The sequence below is a fragment of the Panthera leo genome, chromosome C1 (assembly GCF_018350215.1).
Source record: "Panthera leo isolate Ple1 chromosome C1, P.leo_Ple1_pat1.1, whole genome shotgun sequence".
NCBI lineage: Eukaryota > Metazoa > Chordata > Mammalia > Carnivora > Felidae > Panthera > Panthera leo.
This window is the reverse complement of record NC_056686.1, coordinates 172,933,040-172,958,080: the sequence shown is the minus strand read 5'-3', so window position 1 is coordinate 172,958,080 and position 25,041 is coordinate 172,933,040. Positions and strand designations below refer to the sequence as shown.

The 25,041-nt window shown below is 36.2% G+C and overlaps 1 protein-coding gene across 3 annotated transcripts in view; it reads right to left on the bottom strand.

The window, feature by feature from the left end:
• ITGAV (integrin subunit alpha V) overlaps positions 1–25,041 on the bottom strand; it is a 116,116-nt gene that overhangs the window by 28,669 nt on the left and 62,406 nt on the right. For 2 of the 3 annotated variants that reach the window (XM_042949391.1, XM_042949392.1), the window contains exons 5-13: positions 20,610–20,671; positions 18,161–18,206; positions 14,983–15,108; positions 12,925–12,969; positions 12,092–12,135; positions 11,944–12,000; positions 8,094–8,146; positions 7,537–7,739; positions 2,520–2,711 (exon numbers count right to left, since the gene is read on the bottom strand). In XM_042949391.1, coding sequence (XP_042805325.1) covers positions 2,520–2,711; positions 7,537–7,739; positions 8,094–8,146; positions 11,944–12,000; positions 12,092–12,135; positions 12,925–12,969; positions 14,983–15,108; positions 18,161–18,206; positions 20,610–20,671 — 828 coding nt within the window. The remainder of the gene's footprint in view (positions 1–2,519; positions 2,712–7,536; positions 7,740–8,093; positions 8,147–11,943; positions 12,001–12,091; positions 12,136–12,924; positions 12,970–14,982; positions 15,109–18,160; positions 18,207–20,609; positions 20,672–25,041) is intronic. The other variant, XM_042949393.1, reaches the window with a different exon arrangement.

Genomic DNA, 25,041 nt, shown 5'->3' with positions numbered 1-25,041 from the left:
TAAAAGAGAGTAGAAAAACATGTAAATAATAATAATAATAATATTTTTAACTCATATACCATTCTATAAAACTTTCAGTGCATGTGATAAAGATTTAGACATAGTCTCAAAACTATTCTTCATTAAATGGTTGTAAGATAGTATCTCAAAGGCAAAAACATATGAAAACTCTAAATAAGGTATCAAATGGCATACACTCCACATGAAACTAATCTTTCATCCAGGGAGACAAGCATATTTTTAATGGATACTTTGTAAAGATGAGAATCTTTTTAAAGGGTACTTTATAAAAATTAGCAATAATAAGGAAGTGTATATCACCCAAATGCATATACCCCTCAAAGGAAAAAGTTTTATAAGTGCCTGTGGATTTTACAATTTCATTGCAAAGTTTCATTACAAGTCTAAATTTCATTATAAATTTTCCCCTTTGTTACAAAAACAAAACAAAACAAAGCACATTACATATACATAGAATACTTAGAAGGACAGCAGATAGCATTCAAATTAACAAGAACAGAATGCATTAATTTTTATATGCAGCTGGTACAATGGGTTCGTGATTAAGAAAATATGAAATAAGAGCTCTATTTCACAATATATCCAAGGTAAATCTGAGGAAACCCTTTCTAAGCAGACAAGTACATAAGGAACCAGAAAGATGGGTAGATTGGATTACCTAAAAATTAAGAACTTCTTTATGCCCAAAAAGCAAATACGACAAACTGAGATGTGTGTGTGTGTGTGTGTGTGTGTGTGTGTGTGTGTGTGTGTGTGTGTGTGTTAAGGGGTTACTATCCACAATATTTAAGACACTGTCCTAAGGAAAAAAAAAAAAGAAAGGAAAACAACATCCCAATAGAAACAGAGCAAAAAAAAAAAAAAAAGTAAAAAGGGAATTCACAAAAGTAAATACATATAAACAAAAATGCTTACCCTCCCTGATAATTAAAAACTATAAAGTAGAACAAAGTAACATTTCTACCTATCATATAGTTTAATATTATTTTTACAAAAACAACAGATGACCCTCAGTGTAGGCACCCATGTGGGTAAATGATTGCTCATTCTGGTGAATGCTTAAAAAGAGCTGCAAAACCTTCTTTTTGAGGGCATGGGATTATAATTTGATGACATGTATCAACAGATTTCTTTTTTTTTAAAGTGCCGTATCTTTGACACAGCAATTATAGAATTTTGTCCTGGGGCGCCTGGTGGCTTGGTCGGTTAAGTGGCCAACTTCGGCTCAGGTCATGATCTCACGGTCAGTGAGTTCAAGCCCCGCGTTGGGCTCTGTGCTGACAGCTCGGAGCCTGGAGCCTGTTTCAGATTCTGTGTCTCCCTCTCTCTGACCCTCCCCCGTTCATGCTCTGTCTCTCTCTGCCTCAAAAATAAATAAACGTTAAAAATTAAAAAAAAAATAAAAATAAAAATAAAAAAAATAAAGAGAAAAAAAAAAAAAAAGAATTTTGTCCTAAGGAAATAATCAGAGGTATGCACCAGAATTATATGCAAGGATATAAATGCCGCAAAATAAACTTAAGTAAGATCTGATACAGACATTTGATAGAATGGGAAAAATATAATTCATATTTAGAAGAATAATTAGTAATATGGGGAAACATTTCTGATACTTTGAGTGAATAAAAAAATATGCTATTAACAGTGCCTAAAGTATAATTCTGTTTTGTTAAAGAACTATATATGAACGCATTGGAAAAATGATTGAAAGATATGCTTTGCTGTATTTTCTAAAAGTTCTATAACAAATATATTGCATTTATAACCAAAAAATCTCCTGAAATAACAGTAACAGACAAGAATCACATTCCTGTCCTATTTCCAAAAGCACTTCAACACACTTGTATATTGGGCTCATACGAACTGTTTCAATAATAAAGGTAAACCAAGTCTTCTGCATTATGTCTCATTTAAAGAATGGACCCATTATGACCAGATCCATTATAATACTCCAAGTATATAACTGCTAGAAAAAGGCCTCTGTTCCTGTCCTGGTTCAAACCAAAAGGCGACCTCAGGCAAATTACCTTTCTCAATCTTTTCTCATCCATAAAAATGGCATAATAACAACCTAAGCTAGCCTATATGCTTCACCAGCCTTACTGGGAGAATTAAATGAGATAATGTATCTTTTAACAATCACAATGATTAGTCAAGTCCATAAAAATGTTAGATGATTAAAAAATACAGGAGACATTTAAAATGCTAGAATGAACATTCAAAGTTTTGTCTGACATTTCATTACAGAGTTCAGGACAACAAAAGAAGAAACTCAGAGTATATGTTTTATATTGGAAGCTCCCAGGAAATACAGCTGTCTTTGTCTCATATCCCCTTCGGTGATGAGAACAGTGCCTTAAAGTACATAGCAGGGGTATGAACAATAACTGAAGTACTGAACTGAAATAACTTATGACATAAATCAAGAGAGCAGTAACAAACTATTCGCTATTAGGACTGAACAACCTAAGAAATTGTATGTATTTCTAGGAAAGCACCTGGATATCCATTTCTGTCTATATCCGTGGCTCCTTTCATTGAATAGCCAAAGCTTGGTGGCATGCTTCGGGCAGCCCACTTCCCTTCAAGGATTTGAGACGGTACTGCATTCAAGCCTGTTAATCTTCCATTGAAAATATAAACAATTCCTTTTTTATCTTCGCCCCCATAGGGAGCAGCAATGGCAATATCTGTGGGGAGGAAGGAAGGGAGGGGGGAGTTTGGAGAGAAACAAGAAGGAAGAGAAGGAGGAGGAGGAGGAAGGGAGAAGGAAAGGAGAGGAGGAGAACAAGGGCAGAGAGAGGGAAGTCTTAGTGTTACTATTTATATGGCAAAGATCTTAATGCAGTTATCTTCCTTTCAAAAGTTCCCCTTACAGCACTTTGCTTTTAGGGAAGACCTACATTAGTACCTGTTTTTGCCAACTGAAAAAAATCTGAAGAGGATTCGCTTTTACAAAGAAAAGCAAAACTAGCATTCAGCGTTTGTTTTACAATGAACCGTTCTAAGAGTTGCCTGCTCCCCGAGCAGCAGGAGGCGCACCCTGAGCTCCTTCCCTGGGAACCACAGCCCACTTCTCAGCATCAAGCTGCCCGTAGTGCTCAATGGTGCCTATGAGCATCTATGCTTTATCTCAACTTATTCTTTGCATCCATTAGCAAGATGTGTCCTAAGGTATCACAAAACCCTGAGAGTGGTTACTTTTTGGGTCTGGGAAATTTGGGGGGTTTGGAAAAATTTTCCATATACATCACATTAATGATAATTGCTTCTTTGCTTGAATACCACTTCTGCTAATGAAAGTTTTCATGGGAAGGCTCCACTTTCGGACAGCAGGGCGAAACCTGTATTCATACAACCCACTTACCACAATAAATACTGATTCAAAGTTTAGCAGAATACTCTTTATTCCAAAGCAATGATCTAATTCAAGGAGATTCAAGCAAAACTATGTCAAAATGACATTAACTTGGAGCCAGATATTCTGGGTATGACCTTGAACAAATCACTTAACCTTTCTGGACCTCAAAATACTTCATCCTTAAAATGGAAGGGAGGGGACACGTCAAAAGATTCATCTAAGGTTCATTCCAGCTCTCAAGACTCTAATTTAGGTGGGCATGGTTTTTGTTTTTTGAAACTGCAGTCTGGCTCAGAAATTTGAAACTTATGACTTCATCTCCACCTTGCTCAACTTATATTAAGATAACACAAGCAAATAAGAAGTTTGAAATTCTTCCAAAAAAGAAAACAGAGAGAAAAATGGTCACTATCACCTTTTGAAACTCTGAAATACATTACAAATATGCTCACTTCCCTGTCTCTGCTGGTAGCATCCTAGACAAGCCATTCTCATCCTTTCCCTGGAGCCCTAAAGCAGCCTGAGTGGCTCCCACTTCTGTTCTTGCCCCTAAAATCTACTCTCCTCAAAACGGCCAAAGGTTAATATGCCACCTTCGTTCTTAAAATCCTTCATTTCCCAAAGCATTTAAACACTACCTGATTTGTGTAGTCATTCCACCAGTGCTCCCCACCCTCCCCTACCACCCCAGTTCTAGCCCTCACTCACCCTTCCTATCAATCCTGACCTTTTCCTCTGTTCCTTAAACACACCAAGCTAGTACCCATCTTTGCATTTACACTTGCTGCTCCCTGTGCCTTAACAGCTCTTGCTCCAGGGTTTTCAAGCTCTGCTCCTTCTGTTTATCCAAATCATAGATCAAATGTCATCGTATCAGAGAGGTTCTTTTTCCCTGACAACAAAGTCATGCACTCTCCCTTCTCACTGACACTGTCTAGGCACTATCACGTTAACCTGCCTTTTTTTGTTTTAACCCACAGCCTTTATCACTACCTGAATTCCCCCCATTATGTATTTACTTTGTGGGTCTTCCATGAAACATAGGCTTCACAAGAGCAAGGATGTGTCCATCTTGCCTGTCACAGCCACTATGCGCCAGTCATTCCAAACTGCCTCGGTTATACCTTCCCATACACAAACTGCTTCCAGCCTCCGTGATGCTGCATCTCCTGAGACACCAGAGACCTTGATCATTTATCTTTAATGTAAGAGCATTATGCCCAGCATTATCCCAAACACGGTGATGATTGCCTTCTAATGTTTACATAAAAGTTGCCCCTATTGATGCTAAATTCCTTAAGGACATGGATGGGCTCTAATTTATCCTGTCATTTTTAGCACTTGGAATAGGGCATGGTGTGCAGTAAGGACCAACTAAGAATTTGTTATTCTTCAAAAAAACAGTAGTATTTAAATTATATAAGAGTCCTTCTTTTCTCTTTTTTAAGTTTCAAAGGTAGGCATAACTTCTAAATTGACACAGGCATTAAGAACGCATTTATCAAAGCACCTGGGTGGCTCAGTTGGTTGAGCGTCCGACTTTAGCTCAGGTCATGATCTCATGGCTTGTAAGTTCGAGCCCCGTGTTGGGCTCTGTGCTGACAACTCGGAGCCTGAAGCCTGCTTCAGATTCTGTGTCTCCCTCTCTCTCTGCCCCTCCCCACACATGCTCTGTCTCTGTCTCTCAAAAATGAGTAAACGTTCAAAAAAATTTTTTTTAAATATATATTTATCAAAATATAATTTCCCAACAGAAGACAACTCTAGTGTTGAAAAACCATTTAACAAAAATTATCTTTAACTTTTCCAAACTTCTCATTATTTTATATATCCTAATTATCTTCTTGTTTTCTTGGCTGGCATCTGTCCAGTCTGGAAAGCCCTACTTTTTCACACAACTGATTTCTTCCTTTAATCATTTTAGTTGCTCTTTTCTGTGTTTTCTTCCCCTCTTTCTGGAGGAGTATTGACAAAAACTGCACCTTATACATAACGTATACAAAACATAACTTCACTGTTTTGTTTTCAGTGTCCCTCTTAATGATACCTAAGGTTTTCACAGTGGGTGTAGGTAGAAATGGGGGAATATAGGATGAACAGCTTAACAAAGGGTTAATGTCATCAGGCTTACACAAAGAAAAGATCCAGGTTATAACTAACAGTTCATATTATATATATAAAATATAGATACATATAAACTGTAAGTATATATAAATAGTTGCATAAATACAGATCAGATCATTTTCCACTCAAGATACCATCATTCACAAGCCACTATTTGAGGCAATAAGACTCCAGGAGAAACTTGGGGAGAACAAAATCATCCTTTCTGGTATCCATTTCTAGAAGTAAAATCTGTTTGTCAAATCTCTGTAAAACTTCATTATTTTTTATCTGTTGTTTATAATTATTGTATTCACTGGTAACAGTTTGATAAAAATATAGAAAATGGAATGAGCTGTTGGCCAGATCATAATACTGAGGAAACTTCCTTTTAAGTGGCTGGATTACCCTTAAGACAAGGTGATGGCAAACATGCCAGGCTCTCCCCGAAACCCCAGAGACAGCGGCCCTGCTATAGCAAGGCAGAACCTCAAATTTGGCCCTGTGTTTTCTAAGTCGTTTTGCTATCAATAAGTAATAGCTTGCTCTGTTCTACAGTATTCTTTTCAAGTTCTATTTTAAACTTTATACCAGAGTTCCTTTGATTTAAGTTCTCTTGGTAGTACAAATCTTTAGGACTCTATTTTAGGCAGCAAGATGTTTCTGTGAACAGTTCTTACTAACACTGAAAACATCTAGAGCTAAGGTTAGAAATGACACTCCCAGTCATGACACAGAACTACCCATGAGGTAGGAGTAGAGTAGTCTTGAAGCCTAAAAGGTGTTTTCTTTTTCCACCACAACTTGGAAGATATAAAATTCAACTGTATTTTCGAAGTTTTCTCTTTAACTTATAACTTTAAATTTTAAGGGGCATATCCCTATATATGATCGATTATTCAAAAAACCAAAAGTTCAACTTTCTAATCTGAGAGTTTTGTACCAGTATTTCTTTTTTTAAGGGGCGCCTGAGTGACTTAGTCAGTTAAGCGTCCAATTTCAGCTCAGGTCATGATCTCACGGTTTGTGAGTTTGAGCCCCATGTCGGACTCTGGGCTGACAGCTCAGAGGCTGGAGTCCGCTTCAGATTCTGGGTCTCTCTCTGTCTGCCCCTCTGCTGCTTGCACTCTGTCTCTCGCATTGTCTCAAAAATAAATAAACATTAAAAAAAATTTTTTTTTAAATCTTGATAATTTATAATCTATATTTTACTCTAGGTTCAAAGCCACTTTGATTTTTAAAGATATCTACAGATATTGGAGTGCCTGGATGGCTCAGTTGGTTAAGCAACCAACTCTTGATTTCAGCTCGGGTCATGATCTCACGGTTTGTGAGATAGAGCCTTATTTTGGGCTCGGAGCTGACGGCGTGGAGCCTGCTTGGGATTCTTTCTCCCTCTCCCTCTTCCCCTGTCCCATTCTCACACATGCCCATGTGCACACATGTTCTCTCTCTATATATAAATAAACTTAAAAAAAAATAAAGAAATTATTAAATGGGACTATTATAAAACAATGAGCTTATATTTTTTACTTGCCCTCAAGAAGGGAGTTATAACATCCTTCAGAACTCTCAGAACTTCTCAGATAGCCACAACAAAGTTATGGCTTTAAAAATATTAAAGGCAAATCGTACCTCTAAGGGATGCAATTAGAATCCACATTGCCTTGACAATGTGCCTGGGTGCGTTTTTTACATTTGTATCCAAATGGACAGTAGAGGGCACTGCTGCTAAGCAGGACAGAGACAACAAATCACCAGCTTACTCTGGGCTCCCTGGGAATGCAAATTTCCTTCAGAATTTAACCATTCCAAAATTCTAATTTGAGGCTGTATGAATAATAACTTATGAGAATAATTTTTTTTAAAGTTTGCTCAGATTTTTAAGGAAGAAGAGCAACTGTCGTTTAACCTGGAGTCACTATCAATCCAGTGCTTCCTTCCAGGAAGGAGGTTTGCTCGTATGAACAACCACAGAGGAAGGTACAAGACTTTTCCAGGTAGACACAGAAAATTATGGACCCACAATTACTGAACTTTGTTGATCTTACCATTGAAGCCATCCTGGTCCAGATCCCCCAAAGGTGCTATGGCACTGCCGAACCTCGCAAAGACCTCAAACCCATTCAGCTTGGTCGTCTGGAAGTCTCCTGAAGGTCTTTGCAGGGACACTGAAACCTGTCCCACCTCTTGGAGTTTGCCATCTGAGCCACGATCCATGAAGAGAGGGGCTCCAATAAACACATCTGCGTAACTAAAAGAGCAGAACCTCTTTCACCAACGCAAGATCAAATTCCACCTGTTAATAAAAAACTCAATTTCCCTCTTTCCACATCTCTCATAACCAAACTGAAGCAAAAAATCATTTCAAATTCAAATCTTCCTTCAACTCTTTTAAGAAACTATGAGTAATTCATAAAAATTACTTTATTCCTTCATATCATAAAAGCTACTGAAAGAAATTATGAACATCATGGAGGTTTTCTCATATTCACGAGAAACAGATTAGAAAGGGGACAGAGAAACAGAAGAAAAAATGTTTAATTTTGGCAAAGCATTCATAAACATGAGAGGAAAACTGTTTCTGGAAACATCTTTTTAAACTTACTCATCCCCATTAATGTCAGTGGCAGCGACAGAAAATCCAAAATATGCAGCCATCTGGATAACAAAAAGAAAATGAAATGTTTACTTTCATCCAACTAGCTTTGACAGTTAATATTTATTGTATATTTAATCAAACGGAAAAGGTTTTTTTTTTTTTCTCTCTGCACATAGTTTCAATCTAAATTTCTTCTCTTTTGGGGGCACCTGGGTGGCTCAGTCGGTTAAGCGTCTGACTTTGGCTCAGGTCATGACCTCACAGTTTGTGAGTTTGAGCCCAGTGTCAGGCTCTGTGCTGACAGCGTGGAGCCTGGAGCCTGCTTCGGATTCTGTGTCTTCCTCTCTCTGCCCCTCCTCTGCTCATGCGTGCACATGCACGCACTCTCTCTCTCTCTCTCAAAAGTAAACATTAAAATTAAAAAATAAATAAGTAAATAAATAAATTTCTTCTCTTTTGTTTATTCTACCCTAAGTCTAAGCATAACTAATGCTCCTTCCCAGGCCTAACCTATTATCACCCTTCTTCTCCACTGCCCCAAAAATGTCATACATACACCATCAGAAAGATAGTCACAGACAGAAGTTTTAATTGAGCCCAAGAAGTTATCAGTGGGAGTCTATGCAGTAAAGATAATAGATAATAATTATTAATAGATCATAACTGGCTCTCCCTATGTGACCACTGCTACTCTCAAGAAATTACTGTTTAGAAAGATATTGGAATGACTTTGTTCTTGTCTCACATCTCATCTGATTACTTGCCAATAGCTTTGCTTTTGAGTTATACACAGTACAACTAGTTTTGGGTTTATTACAGGATTATGTGAAGGGAGAAGGAATGTCCTTTCCTCTACTACAGAAGACTGCTAGACATCACAGACAGAGCAGACTGGCTGGAAATAAACCTGAAAAGAAAAGTTCTAAACACAGCCCAACATGCAAAGCAAAACTAGGAGAGATGACATTTTAAAGATGAACTAAGGTGAGGAATGAGTCAACAAACCACAGACAGGAAAGTTAGCAAAAGCTTCCAAATTTTGACTGGTGGAGATATCAGGAAGGAATGATATGGGAGATTCCTGCATCATCTATTTTGGGTTGACAGAGTATAAGTGAAGAAAATGAAAGGTGCAGTCTGTATCCAATTGCAAGACCAGAGCATGTGTAATAAAATGTATTGTATTTACAGTGCAATTTAAGAGAATACTATTTTGGGGTCTTAACCTTGCAAGGCGCTTGGCCTGAAAGTGTAAAGAAAGGGCATTTACTTAGACAAGTTTTTTCCTGGGCACTAGGATTAAAATGTTTTCATTTGATTTGTTACTACAACCCCATAAGAAAGTTACCAGTACCCCTATTTTTACAAATGACCCACCAGATTTACAGTGGCATATACCTTGTCCAATGCAGTTAAGACTGAGAATGAAGAGCCCAGGTCTGTCCTAAAGCAAAGCCCATGTTCCTCCCGCCCCACAGCAATAAAGAAAGCATCATGGACTGCGTACGTGATCCAGAGACATACACAGGCATCTAACAGGAGAAGGTGCTTGAGGTCAAGAAGTCAAAACCTCACAAAGGGATAACCACCCCCTGCCACGACTCTAACGGGCTGTCAACTGCGGGCCGTTTGTTCCGTGCTGTGAACCAACACTGACCGCTACACGTGGGATGAGGTTTCTGGGGGCTGAAAGTCTACTTCCTCATCCTATCAATCCTCTTGCAAAGCCCAAAAATCTCTACTGAATAAGAAGTGGGCTTGAATCCCAGATCTGCCACCTGGGATATAATTATTTTTTCTGTAGCTACTGATTTTTCCCTTGCCATTACTAACTGGGCATTGAATTCTCTGAGATATACGAAACAAAATGTTATAAAATGCCTGTACCTGCAGAGAATGTCTAGTGCCTAATAGTACTACTTTTTAACTGAAGAATGTTTTATTTCTTGAACTACAAATGAAGTTTACTGATGACATCTATAATATACACATCTGTGCCATGCTTCGTTTTGCATCGAAAAAAAAAAAAAAATGAAAGGGCATAGATCATTCCTTAAAGGAGAATTTAATGTCATCAGCAAAGAAAAAGGAAGTTTTTGTGGTTTTGTGTTTTTGACATGTATGTGTGCAGTTTGTGGATTTCCTTAAAAAACAAGCCATCACAGACACATAGACCAATGGAATAGAATAGAAACCCCAGAACTAGACCCACAAACGTATGGCCAACTCATCTTTGACAAAGCAGGAAAGAACATCCAATGGAAAAAAGACAGTCTCTTTAACAAATGGTGCTGGGAGAACTGGACAGCAACATGCAGAAGGTTGAAACTAGACCACTTTCTCACACCATTCACAAAAATAAACTCAAAATGGATAAAGGACCTGAATGTGAGACAGGAAACCATCAAAACCTTAGAGGAGAAAGCAGGAAAAGACCTCTCTGACCTCAGCCGTAGCAATCTCTTACTCGGCACATCCCCAAAGGCAAGGGAATTAAAAGCAAAAGTGAATTACTGGGACCTTATGAAGATAAAAAGCTTCTGCACAGCAAAGGAAACAACCAACAAAACTAAAAGGCAACCAACGGAATGGGAAAAGATATTTGCAAATGACACATCGGACAAAGGGCTAGTATCCAAAATCTATAAAGAGCTCATCAAACTCCACACCCGAAAAACAAATAACCCAGTGAAGAAATGGGCAGAAAACATGAATAGACACTTCTCTAAAGAAGACATCCGGATGGCCAACAGGCACATGAAAAGATGTTCAACGTCGCTCCTTATCAGGGAAATACAAATCAAAACCACACTCAGATACCACCTCACGCCAGTCAGAGTGGCCAAAATGAAGAAATCAGGAGACTATAGATGCTGGAGAGGATGTGGAGAAACAGGAACCCTCTTGCACTGTTGGTGGGAATGCAAATTGGTACAGCCGCTCTGGAAAGCAGTGTGGAGGTTCCTCAGAAAATTAAAAATAGACCTACCCTATGACCCAGCAATAGCACTGCTAGGAATTTATCCAAGGGATACAGGAGTACTGATGCATAGGGGCACCTGTACCCCAATGTTTATAGCGGCACTCTCAACAATAGCCAAATTATGGAAAGAGCCTAAATGTCCATCAACTGATGAATGGATAAAGAAATTGTGGTTTATATACACAATGGAATACTACGTGGCAATGAGAAAAAATGAAATATGGCCTTTTGTAGCAACATGGATGGAACTGGAGAGTGTGATGCTAAGTGAAATAAGCCATACAGAGAAAGACAGATACCATATGGTTTCACTCTTATGTGGATCCTGAGAAACATAACAGAAGCCCATGGGGGAGGGGAAGGAAAAAAAAAAAAAAAAAAAAGAGGTTAGAGTGGGAGAGAGCCAAAGCATTAGAGACTGTTAAAAACTGAGAACAAACTGAGGGTTGATGGGGGGTGGGAGGGAGGGCAGGGTGGGAGGGAGGGCAGGGTGGGTGATGGGTATTGAGGAGGGCACCTTTTGGGATGAGCACTGGGTGTTGTATGGAAACCAATTTGACAGTAAATTTCATATATTAAAAAAAAAAAATAAATAAAAAAATAAATAAATAAATAAATAAACTCTAATTAAAAAAAAAAAAACAAAAACAAGCCATCATGTGCAATTACAAAAGGCTTTGTATACACAAATTACTCTGGTTGAAACAAAGGTGAATTCTTTAAAGCCTATTTTACATTTACAACATTGAATATTAAACCAATATTCATTACATATTCAATGTAAACCATTACGATACTTACAAGAAAAGTTTTAAGACATTGTTACAAAATGCTGATGTGGGGAAAAAAAAAAAAAACATTTTAAAAGCATACCTGCTCACCAGTAAAATTGTGTAAGGAGGACATGTTTTTCCCATCATAAATATAAACCTGTGGAGGAAAAACAAAAGCATATGAAATATAGTAAAATATAAGATAACCTAGAGATTTTTTTTTTTTAGATTCCTTTTAATTTTCCTACCATTCCCAAAGTCCTTGCTGCTCTTGGAACGCCTGAAACAAAGTCTGAAACAAAACAAAACAAAACAAAACATAATAACTCATATTTAAGACCAATACTGAAAACTGCAGGAGGAAATGGATATCTCAGAAAGCTTTAAGTTCTGTCTTGTTATTTCAGTAGAAAACAACAACAACAAAAATTCTTTAATGGTACTCCATAATAAATGACCATAGTATTTTTTAACAAGATCAAATCCTTACAAAATACAGAAAGATTCTTGAGAACCCTCAAAGAAATGCATGTGGGCCCTCAGGAATTTGTAATCTTATTAAAAAGAGAACAGCTAAGATCAAGTGACCTAAGAACAAAGGAAAGGCAGTGACACCGAAATGTGGTCAAAATCAGGTGAAGTCTGTGATTCATAAATTGAGCTCTGAAGGGAGATGGATGGACAGACAGAGGATGAGGTAACAATCTTATATACAGAGCCCAGAAAGTTACAAGTTATGTCTACAGGAAGAAGGAACTAAGACCCTCCAAGAGGACCAAATCTGCTGAAATGCAAGAAGGAAGGAGCTGAAGAAAAACTGAAACGCCAAGGGCGGGAAAGGAGTGGATGGGGGAAAACACAGGGGCACTCAGCAACTGGCTGGTTCAACTTTCAGCAGCTGCAGAGAAAGTTTAATGTAGACCAACCTTACATCAATGTACTAACATCTCCCCATTTCTGTTACATTCTATAACAATGGTTTCAAAACCCTTTAACTGCTGAGGTTTTTCAATGTCACCTGTTTTGAATGTTTAGTCTATATTTTTTAAGAAGGGGTAAATATAATTCAAGTGCATCATACCATCGATGCCATCACCATTGAAATCTCCGACAGCCACGGAATAACCTGAATAGGAAGAACAAAATGTGAAACTCCATCAAGGCACAGTCACCTACGGCATACTTGCTGAGTAGGCTTCCCTTGAAAATATTTTCAAGAAGGATTGACCCTTGAACAATGGGTTTGAGCTACACAGGTACACTAATACACAGGTTTTTTTCAATAAATATAGTGCAGTACTGTAAATGTATATTCTTTTCCTTATGGTTTTCTTAACATTTTCTTTTCTCTAGCTTACTTTGTTGTAAGAATACAGTATATAATACACATGACATACAAAATACGTCTTAATTCACTATGTCATTACTAAGGCTTCCAGTCAACAGTAGGCTATTAGATTTGGGGGGAGTCAAAAGTTATATGTGGGGCTCCTGAATGGCTCAGTTGGTTAAGCGTCTGACTCTTGGTTTCGGCTCAGGTCATGATCTCATGATTTGTGAGATCAAGCTCCACACCAAGCTCTGTGCTGACAACACGGAGCCTGCTTGGGATTCTCTCCTCCCCCGCCCCACGCTCCTCCCTTGCTCGGTCTCACTCTCAAAATAAATAAATACATAAACATTTTTTAAAAAGTTACATGCAGGGCGCCTGGGTGGCGCAGTCGGTTAAGCGTCCGACTTCAGCCAGGTCACGATCTCGCGGTCCGTGAGTTCGAGCCCCGCGTCAGGCTCTGGGCTGATGGCTCGGAGCCTGGAGCCTGTTTCCGATTCTGTGTCTCCCTCTCTCTCTGCCCCTCCCCCGTTCATGCTCTGTCTCTCTCTGTCCCAAAAATCAATAAAAAACGTTGAAAAAAAAATTATAAAAAAAAAAAAAAAAGTTACATGCAGATTTTCGACTGTGCAAGGGATTGGTGCACCTAAGTCATACAGTGTTCAAGGGTCAACACAATTCCTTTAGTTATGCAGTATTTTGTTCTCTAGAGGTAATAGATGCATATGTACATGCTAAATGAATCTAAAGGAAATAGTTAAACCCTAAAATAGTATTTTTCTATTAGAAAAATAAGACGTTAATCAACTTTACAAAGGAGTCAGTTAAAAATGGTAAATTTCTCATAGATACAGAGTAGAGATTGGAGGTTAGCAGAGGCAGGGGATAAAAGGTGGGCAAAAGGTACAAACGTGCACTTATAAATAAGTCATGTGATATAACCTAGAGGATGGTGACTGTAACTAATACAACTATGTTGTATATTGAAAGAGTAGAATTTAAACGTTCCCATTACAAGAAAAACATCTGTAGCTGTGTGTGATAATGAATATTAACTACACTTATTGTGAGCATCATTTCACAGTATATAAAAGTATCAAATCATTATGTTGTATACCTAAAAGTAATATAATATTACAAGTCAACTGTATCTCAATTTTAGAAAAACAGGGTAAATCTGTAATTTATCTTAAAGGAGCAAAAAATAACATATTTTTTTTAATCAGCAAACTACTACTGCTGTCCTAAGTCCTTGGTTTAAAGAGTAAGAGAAACCTAAAGGGAGAAAACAAAACTTAATAAACTTTAAAGACCAAAGTTTAACACAGTGAATAACACAGAGAATAGAAGCTTAGGAGTCAGACTGCCTGGGTTTGAATATTAGAACAGCAAGTTACTAAGTGAGTGACTTCAGGCAAGTTATTTTGCCTTTTTTTCTTTACCCACAAAGTGCCTGAATTTCTTTACCTACAAAATAGGGATAATAGCAGTACACTGTCACAGACCTGTTGTAAGGATTAAATAAATTAATACAGATAAAGCATACTTAGAACAATGCCTAGAATACATAAGCATACTTTAAAAGTTATCTATTACTATTAATTGTTGTATAAATAATCACTCTTAAATTTCAACTACTGAAATATAACATAACCTAAGTATTCATTAACAATTTGAAGTTATGTTCCTGTTCCTTATATTTAAAAAAAATTCAACATAAAAGATTGTCCTGCTTAAAGCAGCATATGCAAATACAGGGCAAATACACTGCAACTCCATATAATGAATCCATATTTTGGTTTTACTTACCCAAGTAACTGTCATCAAAAATAGCTTGAGCAGTCCGAGTTGCCAACTGGTTATTATACTGGATGCTGTAAACTTTGGGGTCATATTTAGATACAATTTCTGCCACTTGATCCGAAATGAGCTGACCTGAAAAATATATATATAATAACTTTCTAATGGGAATTTATGATGCAGATGATGGATGGCACCAGCACAAGAGTAAATAGCATTCAAGGGGTGCCCAGCTGGCTCAGTCGGTGGAGCATGTGACCCTTGGCCTCAGCATCGTGAGTTTGAGCCCCACACTGGGTGTAGAGATTACTTAAAAACAAATATAAAATCTTTAAAAAAAGAGAGATTGGTATTTCTAATTATTAGCCTTAAATAACTCTCCATAATGCTCAATCTGAAAGTTGATGTTCTGTTCAAGCTAGTTCTTAAAATTAGTCACTGCTAGGAGTGCCTGGGTGGCTCAGTGGGTTAAGCATCCAACTTCAGTTCAGGTCATAATCTCAAGGTCTGAGAGTTCAAGCTCAGCGTCAGGCTCTATGCTGACAGCTCAGAACTCGGAGCCTACTTCACTTCAGATTCTGTCTCCCTCTCTCTGCCCCTCCCTCACTCACCCTCTGTCTCTCTCTCAAAAATAAATAAACATTAAAAAAATTTTAAAAAAAGAGTTTGAAAATCTACTGAAATAATTACCTTTACTGTTATAAGAAGAATGAATCGATTGTTTTTTTCCACAAATTATTTGGATACCTTTATGAAGAGGCGTGAATGGGTGAGTTCACTTTTCTTCACAACCTTAAGGTAGACAAGAAATCTAAAGCACTACACAAAACTCAGATTGTTCCTGACCCCAAGAAAAGTTGGCTGACTTATCAAAATGCCATCTCCATACATGAAGAACATAATCTCCTCATTTCTGCTGTTTCAGAAAAAAACCTCATAGCCAACATTTATCAGTCTGTTCCAATCTGTCCAGTCACAAAGGTTTAGTTTAAAGGTAGGAACACTTTCTGTTTGGGTCAATAATTTATCCTCTGTGCCTAAACAGACCTAACACATAGCAGGAATTCAATAAATATTTCTTGAATCAAAGAACACAGGAAAATTCTATCATCTCTTTTGAGTAAAACATTACAATTTTCTCTATTCGTATAGAGATAATTCTGAGATCTGTGGAAAAATTCATTCTGACATACCTATTAATTCAGGGTAAAACTGGATGATTTTAATCTCATTAGAACAAAATATTCTCTGCCCAGCTACTGAGTCTTTCAGTCACATTTCCTAGACCATTTACTAATAAAACTCAAATCAACATGGTATTGATTGTATCTGTCCTAATTTTTAAATAGGAATGAATACAGACCCTGTATAATACTCAAGGTATTAAAAAAAGTCGTCATTTAAACATGTTCACAGCTGTGTCTCTTAAAAAGGCAGAGATAACTATCAGTCCTGACTGAGAATTACAAAATCAGTCTCTGGTTCCCAGGCATCCCAGCAGACACTTCCCTCCCCTCCACCGAATTACATAACTAGCAATGGAGAAGAAAAATAATTCCATGTTTTTTCTCTTACTAGAAAGTATTAATCTCATATGCGATTAGAGTTATTTTTGTGTTCATTTTAAAACTCAAAAACTCTGTTTTAATCTCATATGCGATTAGAATTATTTCTGTGTTCACTTTAAACCTCTAAAACTCAATTAGAATCTTCCTAAATCATTTCATTTTTCAATAAATGCATACAGTTCACAGGAATCCAAATTCTTTCATTTAGTGTGTCTCACATGCTGATCCATCTTTCCCCGATTTTTCTCTTTTCTTCATTCCCTCCTTTGTCATCCCTTTCAACTTTTCATTTATTCCTATTTCTCATTCCTTCTTATTGTTTTTCTATCCTATTTTCCCCTTCAGTAAATCTCTTTCTTGAGTTTCCCTTTCTGTGAAACAAAAGCAAGTGTGGGTTTTCCTATGGAAAAGCAAGTAAGGAAAGCACAGTGTAGAATACAGAAGTAAAATTCAGAATTAGAAAGTAACTTGCACATCCATGCAGTCACAGGTTTTTCCAGTTCTTCCAAATACTGATAATGCTTAAATGTCAGAATGCCAAGAAACAAAAGTTCTGACTCTGTGAATAGCATTTGTTAGCAGAAAACAAACGTGAATAAATTAAATATATAATTGTGTGTATATAATCATAAATGAAACATAAAGCAAGTAAGCAAATTTAGGTACCTGTTTTCAAACTTCCAGCAAATAATGATGTTATGCATTTGTTCAAATAGTAATTTTATTGGGCCTCCCAGAATGACTGAAGAATGCAGTGTTTTATCTATGTATTGACACCAGTTTAATTACATTCTTTTGAAACTTCCTAAGACCCACTATTTTAAAAGCTCCCCAAAACGAAGAAGTCATTCATGATGTCAATGGTTAATGAGAAAATAACCATTTAAATATTCTAATGAACAAATTGGAAATACTTTAAAACCATGAGCTTTCAGAATACCACAATTTGCCTGCATAGATCAGTTCCACACACTTCCTAATGTTTACACCATAGACGCTAGAGTACAGAGACAAGAAAGCATGTATCACAAACAATAAAAATAAATTGTTTTAAATTACTTTGTAGATTTACTTTATAATTTACTTTAAAAATATTGTTTACTTTCTACTAAAAATATATATAATATATATTATGTATTATAATATGCCACAAATTTTCTATATATTATATTATATATAGGATGTTACAGTGCTTTTTTTAAAAAAAATACTGTGAAACAGATAGCAATTACACATTTAAATTGTATTTCTCAATTTCTTTCTTTAAAATAATTCGAAAAATCGTATAGGCACATGGTAAGCCAAGCAAGCATTAAACACAATCATTACTGAGTAATTTAAAAAATATTATCCTAGGGGTGCTTGGGTGGCTCAGTCGACTAAGCATATGACTCTTCACTACTGATTTCTGCTCAGGTCATGATCTCATGGTTAGTGAGATCGAGTCCCATGTAGGGCTCTGCACTGACCATATGGAGCCTGCTTGGGATGTTCTCTCTCCTCTCTCTCTGCCCCTCTCCCTACTCATGCTCGCTCCCTCTCTCTCTCGCTCTCTTTCTCTCTCTCTCCCTCTCTCTCTCAAAATAAATAAATAACTTTTAAAAAATATATCAACCTACCTTGCCAATAAAAGCTACCAGGACCACCAAGAAGTACTCTGTCAGCCTAGATTAAATCAAACAACAAAAAAATACATATTTAAAAATAGGTAGATTTAAAAACTGAAAGCAATGTAATACCCACAAAAGCCATATATATATATATATATATATGATATTTAATACACACAAAAGCTATATAAACATAAAACAAAATCACAAATCTCAAACTCTCCTAACTCATTTTCAGTAAATTTTCATTGTACTTTTCTAAAATACAATAAAAATGTTTTAAAAGTTATGACTATTAATATATGAAAATATACAAATATATACACACATTGGTTCTATAGATCTGGCTGGTTCGCAACTTGTTAGGAAGTACTACTATAAAATATTTTTGAGTTATAGTAAAACAAAAAGTCATTAATTTTGTATATTACATTTGTGACTATATAGGCAAATTTTCTTTCTAGTAATCATTAAAATTTTTTTGGCTAGAGATGCCTCGGGAAGCTCGGTCAAGTATGTGACACTTGGTTTTGGCTCGGGTCATGATCCCAGGGTTGTGGGATCGAGCACCATGTTGGGCTCTGTGCTGGGGATGGAGCCTGCTTGGGATTCTCAATCTCTCTCTCTCTCTCTTCCTCTGCCCTCCCCTGCTCACACACTCTCTCTCTCTAAAATAAAATTAAAAAAAAATTTTTTTTTAATGCTTTGAGAGCACCTGAGTGGCTCAGTCAGTTAGGCATCTGACTCTTGATTTCGGTTCAGGTCATGATCTCACAGTTCATGAGTTTGAGCCTCGCATCCAGCTCTGTGCTGACAGTGTGGACCCTGCTTGGGATTCTCTCTCTCTCACTCTCTCTCTGCCCCTTCTCTCAAAATAAATAAACTTAAAAAAAATAAAAATAAATAAAAGAAAAAAATTTTAAATTCTTTGGCTAATGAAAAATTCTTTTTAGTGTCTTGCAGATCTAAACAGGAATGAAGTTAGAAGGTAAATTTTTCAGGGTATACAATATATACAGTTTACACTTGACTAGCATTTCTTGTATCTGTAACCAACTATAAGTATCTAATTCAAAATAACTGTATTTAGTGTTTGAGCATAATGTTTTGGACATTTCTTCCCCCCTGCAGACAAAAAACTAATTCTTCCCCTCCAAACATACATATAGTCCTTTCAAGCTTTCAACAGACAATTTTCTGTCCTGGCTATGTAAAAGGTACTTCTAAGTTGTCTGTTGTAAAATGACACCTTTTTTCCAGAAATGAGTTAAAGAAAGTAAATAACTAATTTAGTAGTGAATGGTTGCTATATGAGAGTATTTCTGGGGTTATAGTTGCATAAGCATAGGTACAGAAAACATAGGGACTTTTTAAAATATAACACCTCTTTGAAAATATATCATGGAAGTTTCACCTAATATTATTAATATACTTTACCTCTCTTTGTTTTGCTTCCTCAAATTTTGAATTATGAGTAATTATGAGTAAATTTTGAATTATGAGTTTCAAATTGAATGACTTAAATCAATTATGTAATAAGGAAAGTTAACTATAATTATAGTCCCAGTCTAGAAAAAAAATTTTTTTAAATAAAGATAAAATATAAATTAAAAAAACAAGAAAATGCTTTACTAATTTTCTGAATTACACGATTGTAGTTTATATCATTTTAATAAATTTATGGCATTTGTTGCTCACACTTTCTAAGAAAGCCATATTAAGGTTTCTAAGGCAGCTCTATTTTTAATTAATATATTTGAGACTTCTATCTCAAATAGAGAAATTAATATTCTCAATTTGATATTCAATATTTTCACATATCTCACCAAAAAATTCCCCACATACACAAAAGAAAATGACATAAGGAAAAGTATTTAAGAAAAATTTCCTTTGAAAACATAAACTGAATTGTTATTTCAGGAAAACAGATAAAAACTGTCAACTCTGGAGAGCATGCTCGCTTAGTTAAAAATACAGAGTCACGCATCTGAGATGTTTCACAATAATTAAGCTGCTTCAGCTTTACTTGGTGCCTGTAGGCACATAATAGATGGCAAGCATGCATGTTTCTGAGCTTTTATGTAACTAAACTCTAATTCTGTAATCAAGCTCCCAGTGACAGCTTTTGTGAATTTCAATCAAAAAGACAAAACTTTAGTACTATATAAATTTATCTAATTAGAAATTTTAATATAAAGTCGTAATAGTTATCTGTCATCTACTGAGATCTTTTAAGTGTCCCCCACTCTCATTTTGATGTCTATTTCAAATAGGCAACGTCCACTAGGGAGAGAATATGAGGCAAAGAATATCAAAATGCATGGGACATTTTTATTAGGTGTTTTCATAGAACAGGTAATAATTATAAAGAAGCTGAAGTATTGAGCAAGTAATTTTTAACAGTGGTTTAGATAATGAGGTAGATCTGAATCTCATTCAATCTTAAATGAGAACTTACTTTGGTAAAATCAATGCTGAATCCTCCTTGACAAAATCCCTGTCCATCAGCATCAATATTTTCTAAAATAAAAAGATTGGAAATATACACAAACCCAAAAACAAACAAATGACATAAAACAAAACATGAGAAAAATCTGTATCACTGTAATCATAAGATAATGTATTGTTGAACTGGGAGTGTTCATTCAATGTGGCATTTAATGAGTTATCACACTCTAAAAAAGTTACTATGCATTTTTATCAGCACCATTTTCTCAGATAATGGCAACAGAGAGAGATCAATGTATCTGGAATGGTCACCAGGAAATAGAAACATCACCTAAGATGGTAGGTTTCAAACTTATTTTTAACCATAACCCACAGCAAGACTGTATTTTATACCACAGTCCATATAACCCAACATATATGTTATTGTATGTGTGTATAACAGATACATGAATCAGACCAAATTCCATAAAACTATCACTATTACCATGGACAATATATTCTAATACTTTCTATTTTATTTCATTCCTTTTAAAAAAGAATTACTGGTTATGATCCACTATTCTGATTTCATGAAACAAAGATGAGTTGTGATCTACAAGTAAAATTCCAGTTTGAATTTGAAATTCCAGTTAACACTCTAGAAATTTATTATGAATACCAGTAAAGAGATACATACACTCCTAATACATACTGACTACACATACATTTTACAGGCAACAACAACAACAACAACAACAACAACAACAAATCTATTAAAAACGTACTTCAGGATTTTGGGAGAGGGCCAGACCCTAACTTAATATTCAGCAAAGAGCAAAATACAAAACTATCTTCACAACATATTTAGAACTGCAGTCTAATGAAAGTGAACATCTTTAAACACGACACTGATTATTTTCCAAATGACAACAGATTCAACAGTTTGACTCTTTTGTAGTTACCCTTTATTTTGTAGTTCTCACAAGGGGACAATTTCTGGACAAGTAGCCAGTTCATTTAGATTAACTCTAATCATGAGTAAAACTGGACCTAGAGCACAGGTAAGGATGAATCTGAAGGCTCTCCCTTGTTTTATTTCGAGGATAACAAGGAACAAAAATACTGCTCTTTAGTTATCAAGCATTTCCTATAGACAATTACAATATGTAAATAATTATGCTTTCGTATTACTAAACTTGCCACCCAAACACAGGAACCAAAAATGTCTATTTTCAGTATAACTGAAAGGACAATTTCCAAATATTCCCATCAAAATTTTTGAACCCATTTTAAAACCTGGGAACTGCCCCAAGATTACACACTTAATAACTAAATTTAGAAGTTGTTTTATTAAAGGCCTCAAGAGTGTAATGCTGCCCCAATGTGAATTTTTTTTAACAGGAGGGAATGGGAGAATGTGGGGCTGGGGTTTCCAGTGTCTAGTGAATCATACTGAGGAAGTCTGCTCCGACCTCAAGTTGGCTCTTTATTTCCTTTCTTCAAGTTGTATTTAGGGAACTATTTCAGGCTATTTTTAGAGACATCCCTTTTTGATTATCATACTGTACAGTTATCTCCTTTATTTGGTTTCTCAGAACATCCCAGCAAGAAAACATGACTGTCCTTTAAAATTTTATTAACAGGTACATATTAAACTGAATGTTTATGACAATGTGAAGAATTTTATGTTAACTACAACTATTTCCGTGAAGGCTTTTGTTTTTATTTCTACAGATGAATAATATTTCTCCCATTCATCAAGCCTGACAGCATTATAAATAATATTACTGATTATGACAGTAAGAGCAGTTAATGTTCACAAAGCCCCTTCTGTGAGCCAGGTACTGTATGAAAGCATTTTCCAAGGTATGATTGTTTAAATCCTACAGCAATCCTATGAGAGATACTAGTATTATGCACAATTTACAGATAAGGAAACTAAGACTTACAGAAACTTAAGTAACTTGACCCCAGTCAACCAGCTAGTAAATAAGAAAGCAAGGATCTGAGCCCAGGTGTGTCCACACCACTAAACTGCACTATCTCAAATCAGCAATGTGCTTGTAATTTCCTGAGTTAACAATCAAGGGGAAAGAAAAGCCAGCTCATTATCATTACTGAGAAAAATCTATGTACACATGTCATCAGAAAGCAGAAGGAACAAAGGACTCAGTCCGATCACGGAATTAAGAGCATGTAAGTTAAATGATTTGTGGGTCAGGCACTTTTGGAACAGAAAGTCATCTGGCCTATTGTATAAAGCCATTAGGTCACAGATAGTTATGAAAAGCCAAAAGCAAACATAATCAGGAACAAGGAAAATTTTTCACAGACAATGAAGTTTCATGTCCAGCGTGCCCACACAGGTCATGTTGAAAACAAAAGCAAACAAACAACAACCCCCCCACAAACTACCACTACCAAAACAAGCAAAGTTACCAAGAAGTTAGCAACTTAGCCCTTCAAAACTGGCACCCCCATGCAAAATCAATCACTGGTTGAACAATCTATGGAAACACGAAGAAGATACAAAATACAAAAACTCTATCTCTGAAGTCTTTTAACCAAATTAGTGTTTTACTAATAGTGAAAACAAAGGCCCAGAGTGGTTAAGTGTACCACCAATAGCTATCGCCAGGTTGCTGACAAAATGCTAGAATAAACCCAGGTTCTCAGATTCCCACTCCTGAGCATTTCTTCACCTCTCGTCAAGTTGCTCTTTGTAATTTGGGTCTGTACATAGCTTCATATTTCAAAGTTTGAGCCAAAAAACATGTACAGTGGTCAATGGATACTGAAAGCCAGATTTATTAGGATGAAAGGCACTCACTTTGATGTTTTAAGGTTATTCTTTTGCTTTTTCTAAGATTTTAGGTTTTATTATTTGATTAACGATCAGCAAACTTTCTGTGAAGGACCATATGGCAAATATTTCAGACTTAGGGGCCAGCCAGTCTCTGTGGCAACTATTTAATTCTCCCTTTATAAACAACATGTAAACAAATGGGTGTGGCTGCTTTCCAATAAAATTTTATTTACAAAAAGAGGCTCACAAACCAGTTTGCTGACCTGATTTGGATGTTAAATAATTTAGAAAATAAGGGTTAAAATGAGTTTATAATTTTTGTGCCTATATTTACAATTTCTGTGCCTAAACCAAATAAGCAAAAGCATTATGTAACAGATACATCATGCAAATACTGCCTTCATCCTTTAAATACATGTTGAGAAAAAAAAAATGGTCATTATAGAAAAGTCAAAATGAAAAAACAACACTAGCCTAATCTAACAGTATATCCACATGAATGGATCATTTCTAGAATGCTTGCTTTCAGAAGGGTACCAAGTATTTCACATACCCAGAATTATCCAAACCTGTATTCGTGAAAGCACAACGTATTCTTTAAGGAAAAGCTGTGGTTAACCCTGAGGCAATTGAAATGGAAAACATATTCCATTGTTAGTATTTACAAGGGAAGGGCTCGTTTGGAATAAGACAGAACTGGGTTCAAGTCCTCATCAGATCATTCACTACTAAAAGATGTAGGAAAAAATTACTTCCAACAATCTGAATCTCAGTTCCCACATCTATCATGTGAGAATAGGGTGATTTTTACCTTTATGTCCATCACATAAATGGTAAGTTACAAACCTGGCGGGCAAGAGTTAGCTCATTCCTCATAGCTATAAAATTACCTTCTCACAATAGCAACATTTTTGCAATACAGAAATTGCAAACACAAATTTAATCCTCACATTTTCCACATACCAAAAAGACGACAGGACTCTAACCCAAACAGCAACATAAAGGTGGTGATACAGCTGGCGTCAAACACGGAGTATAAACCTGCCAGCCTCCTCTGTGCTGTGATGCGTTGTGCTTTCTGACCAACCCAAATAAACAATGCACTTCTAGGGAGGTACCATTCTTTTGATGTTTACTTCTCACAACATGCAGGGTCAAGTTGGTGGGTGAAGAAATAAGTGTTAATAAAACCATCTGCAGCTTCTTGGAAGTTCAACTGCTTAAAATTTTAAGGACTGAACAGTTCCTTTGGCCTGGTGTCCCAAGTCACCTAACACAGATGGAAAGAATCTAGCAGTTAACAGTCTTACATGTTAGACTTCTGTTCCTGATTCTCTCTACTAAAGTATCTGGTGACCAATGGAACATAAAAAAAGAAACAGCCTAAAAAGTGCTCTAGATATAAATACCATAAGGCACTTCAGTAAGCTATTTTTACATTTCTTGTAGAAAGAGGATCTGGAGTGGTGGCCACTGACCAAAGACGGGAAGGCAAAAGAACTGGAATCTCCTTTGGAAAAGCACGATCAAAACTGTAAGGACTCAAAATCACCTGTAGTCACCACATGAATTTCATTTGAAATTTCAAATAGTGTGAGACAACAAAGTGAGATCTTTTGGATCATCAAAAGAAGAGTAAGGTTGATAATAGACCGAC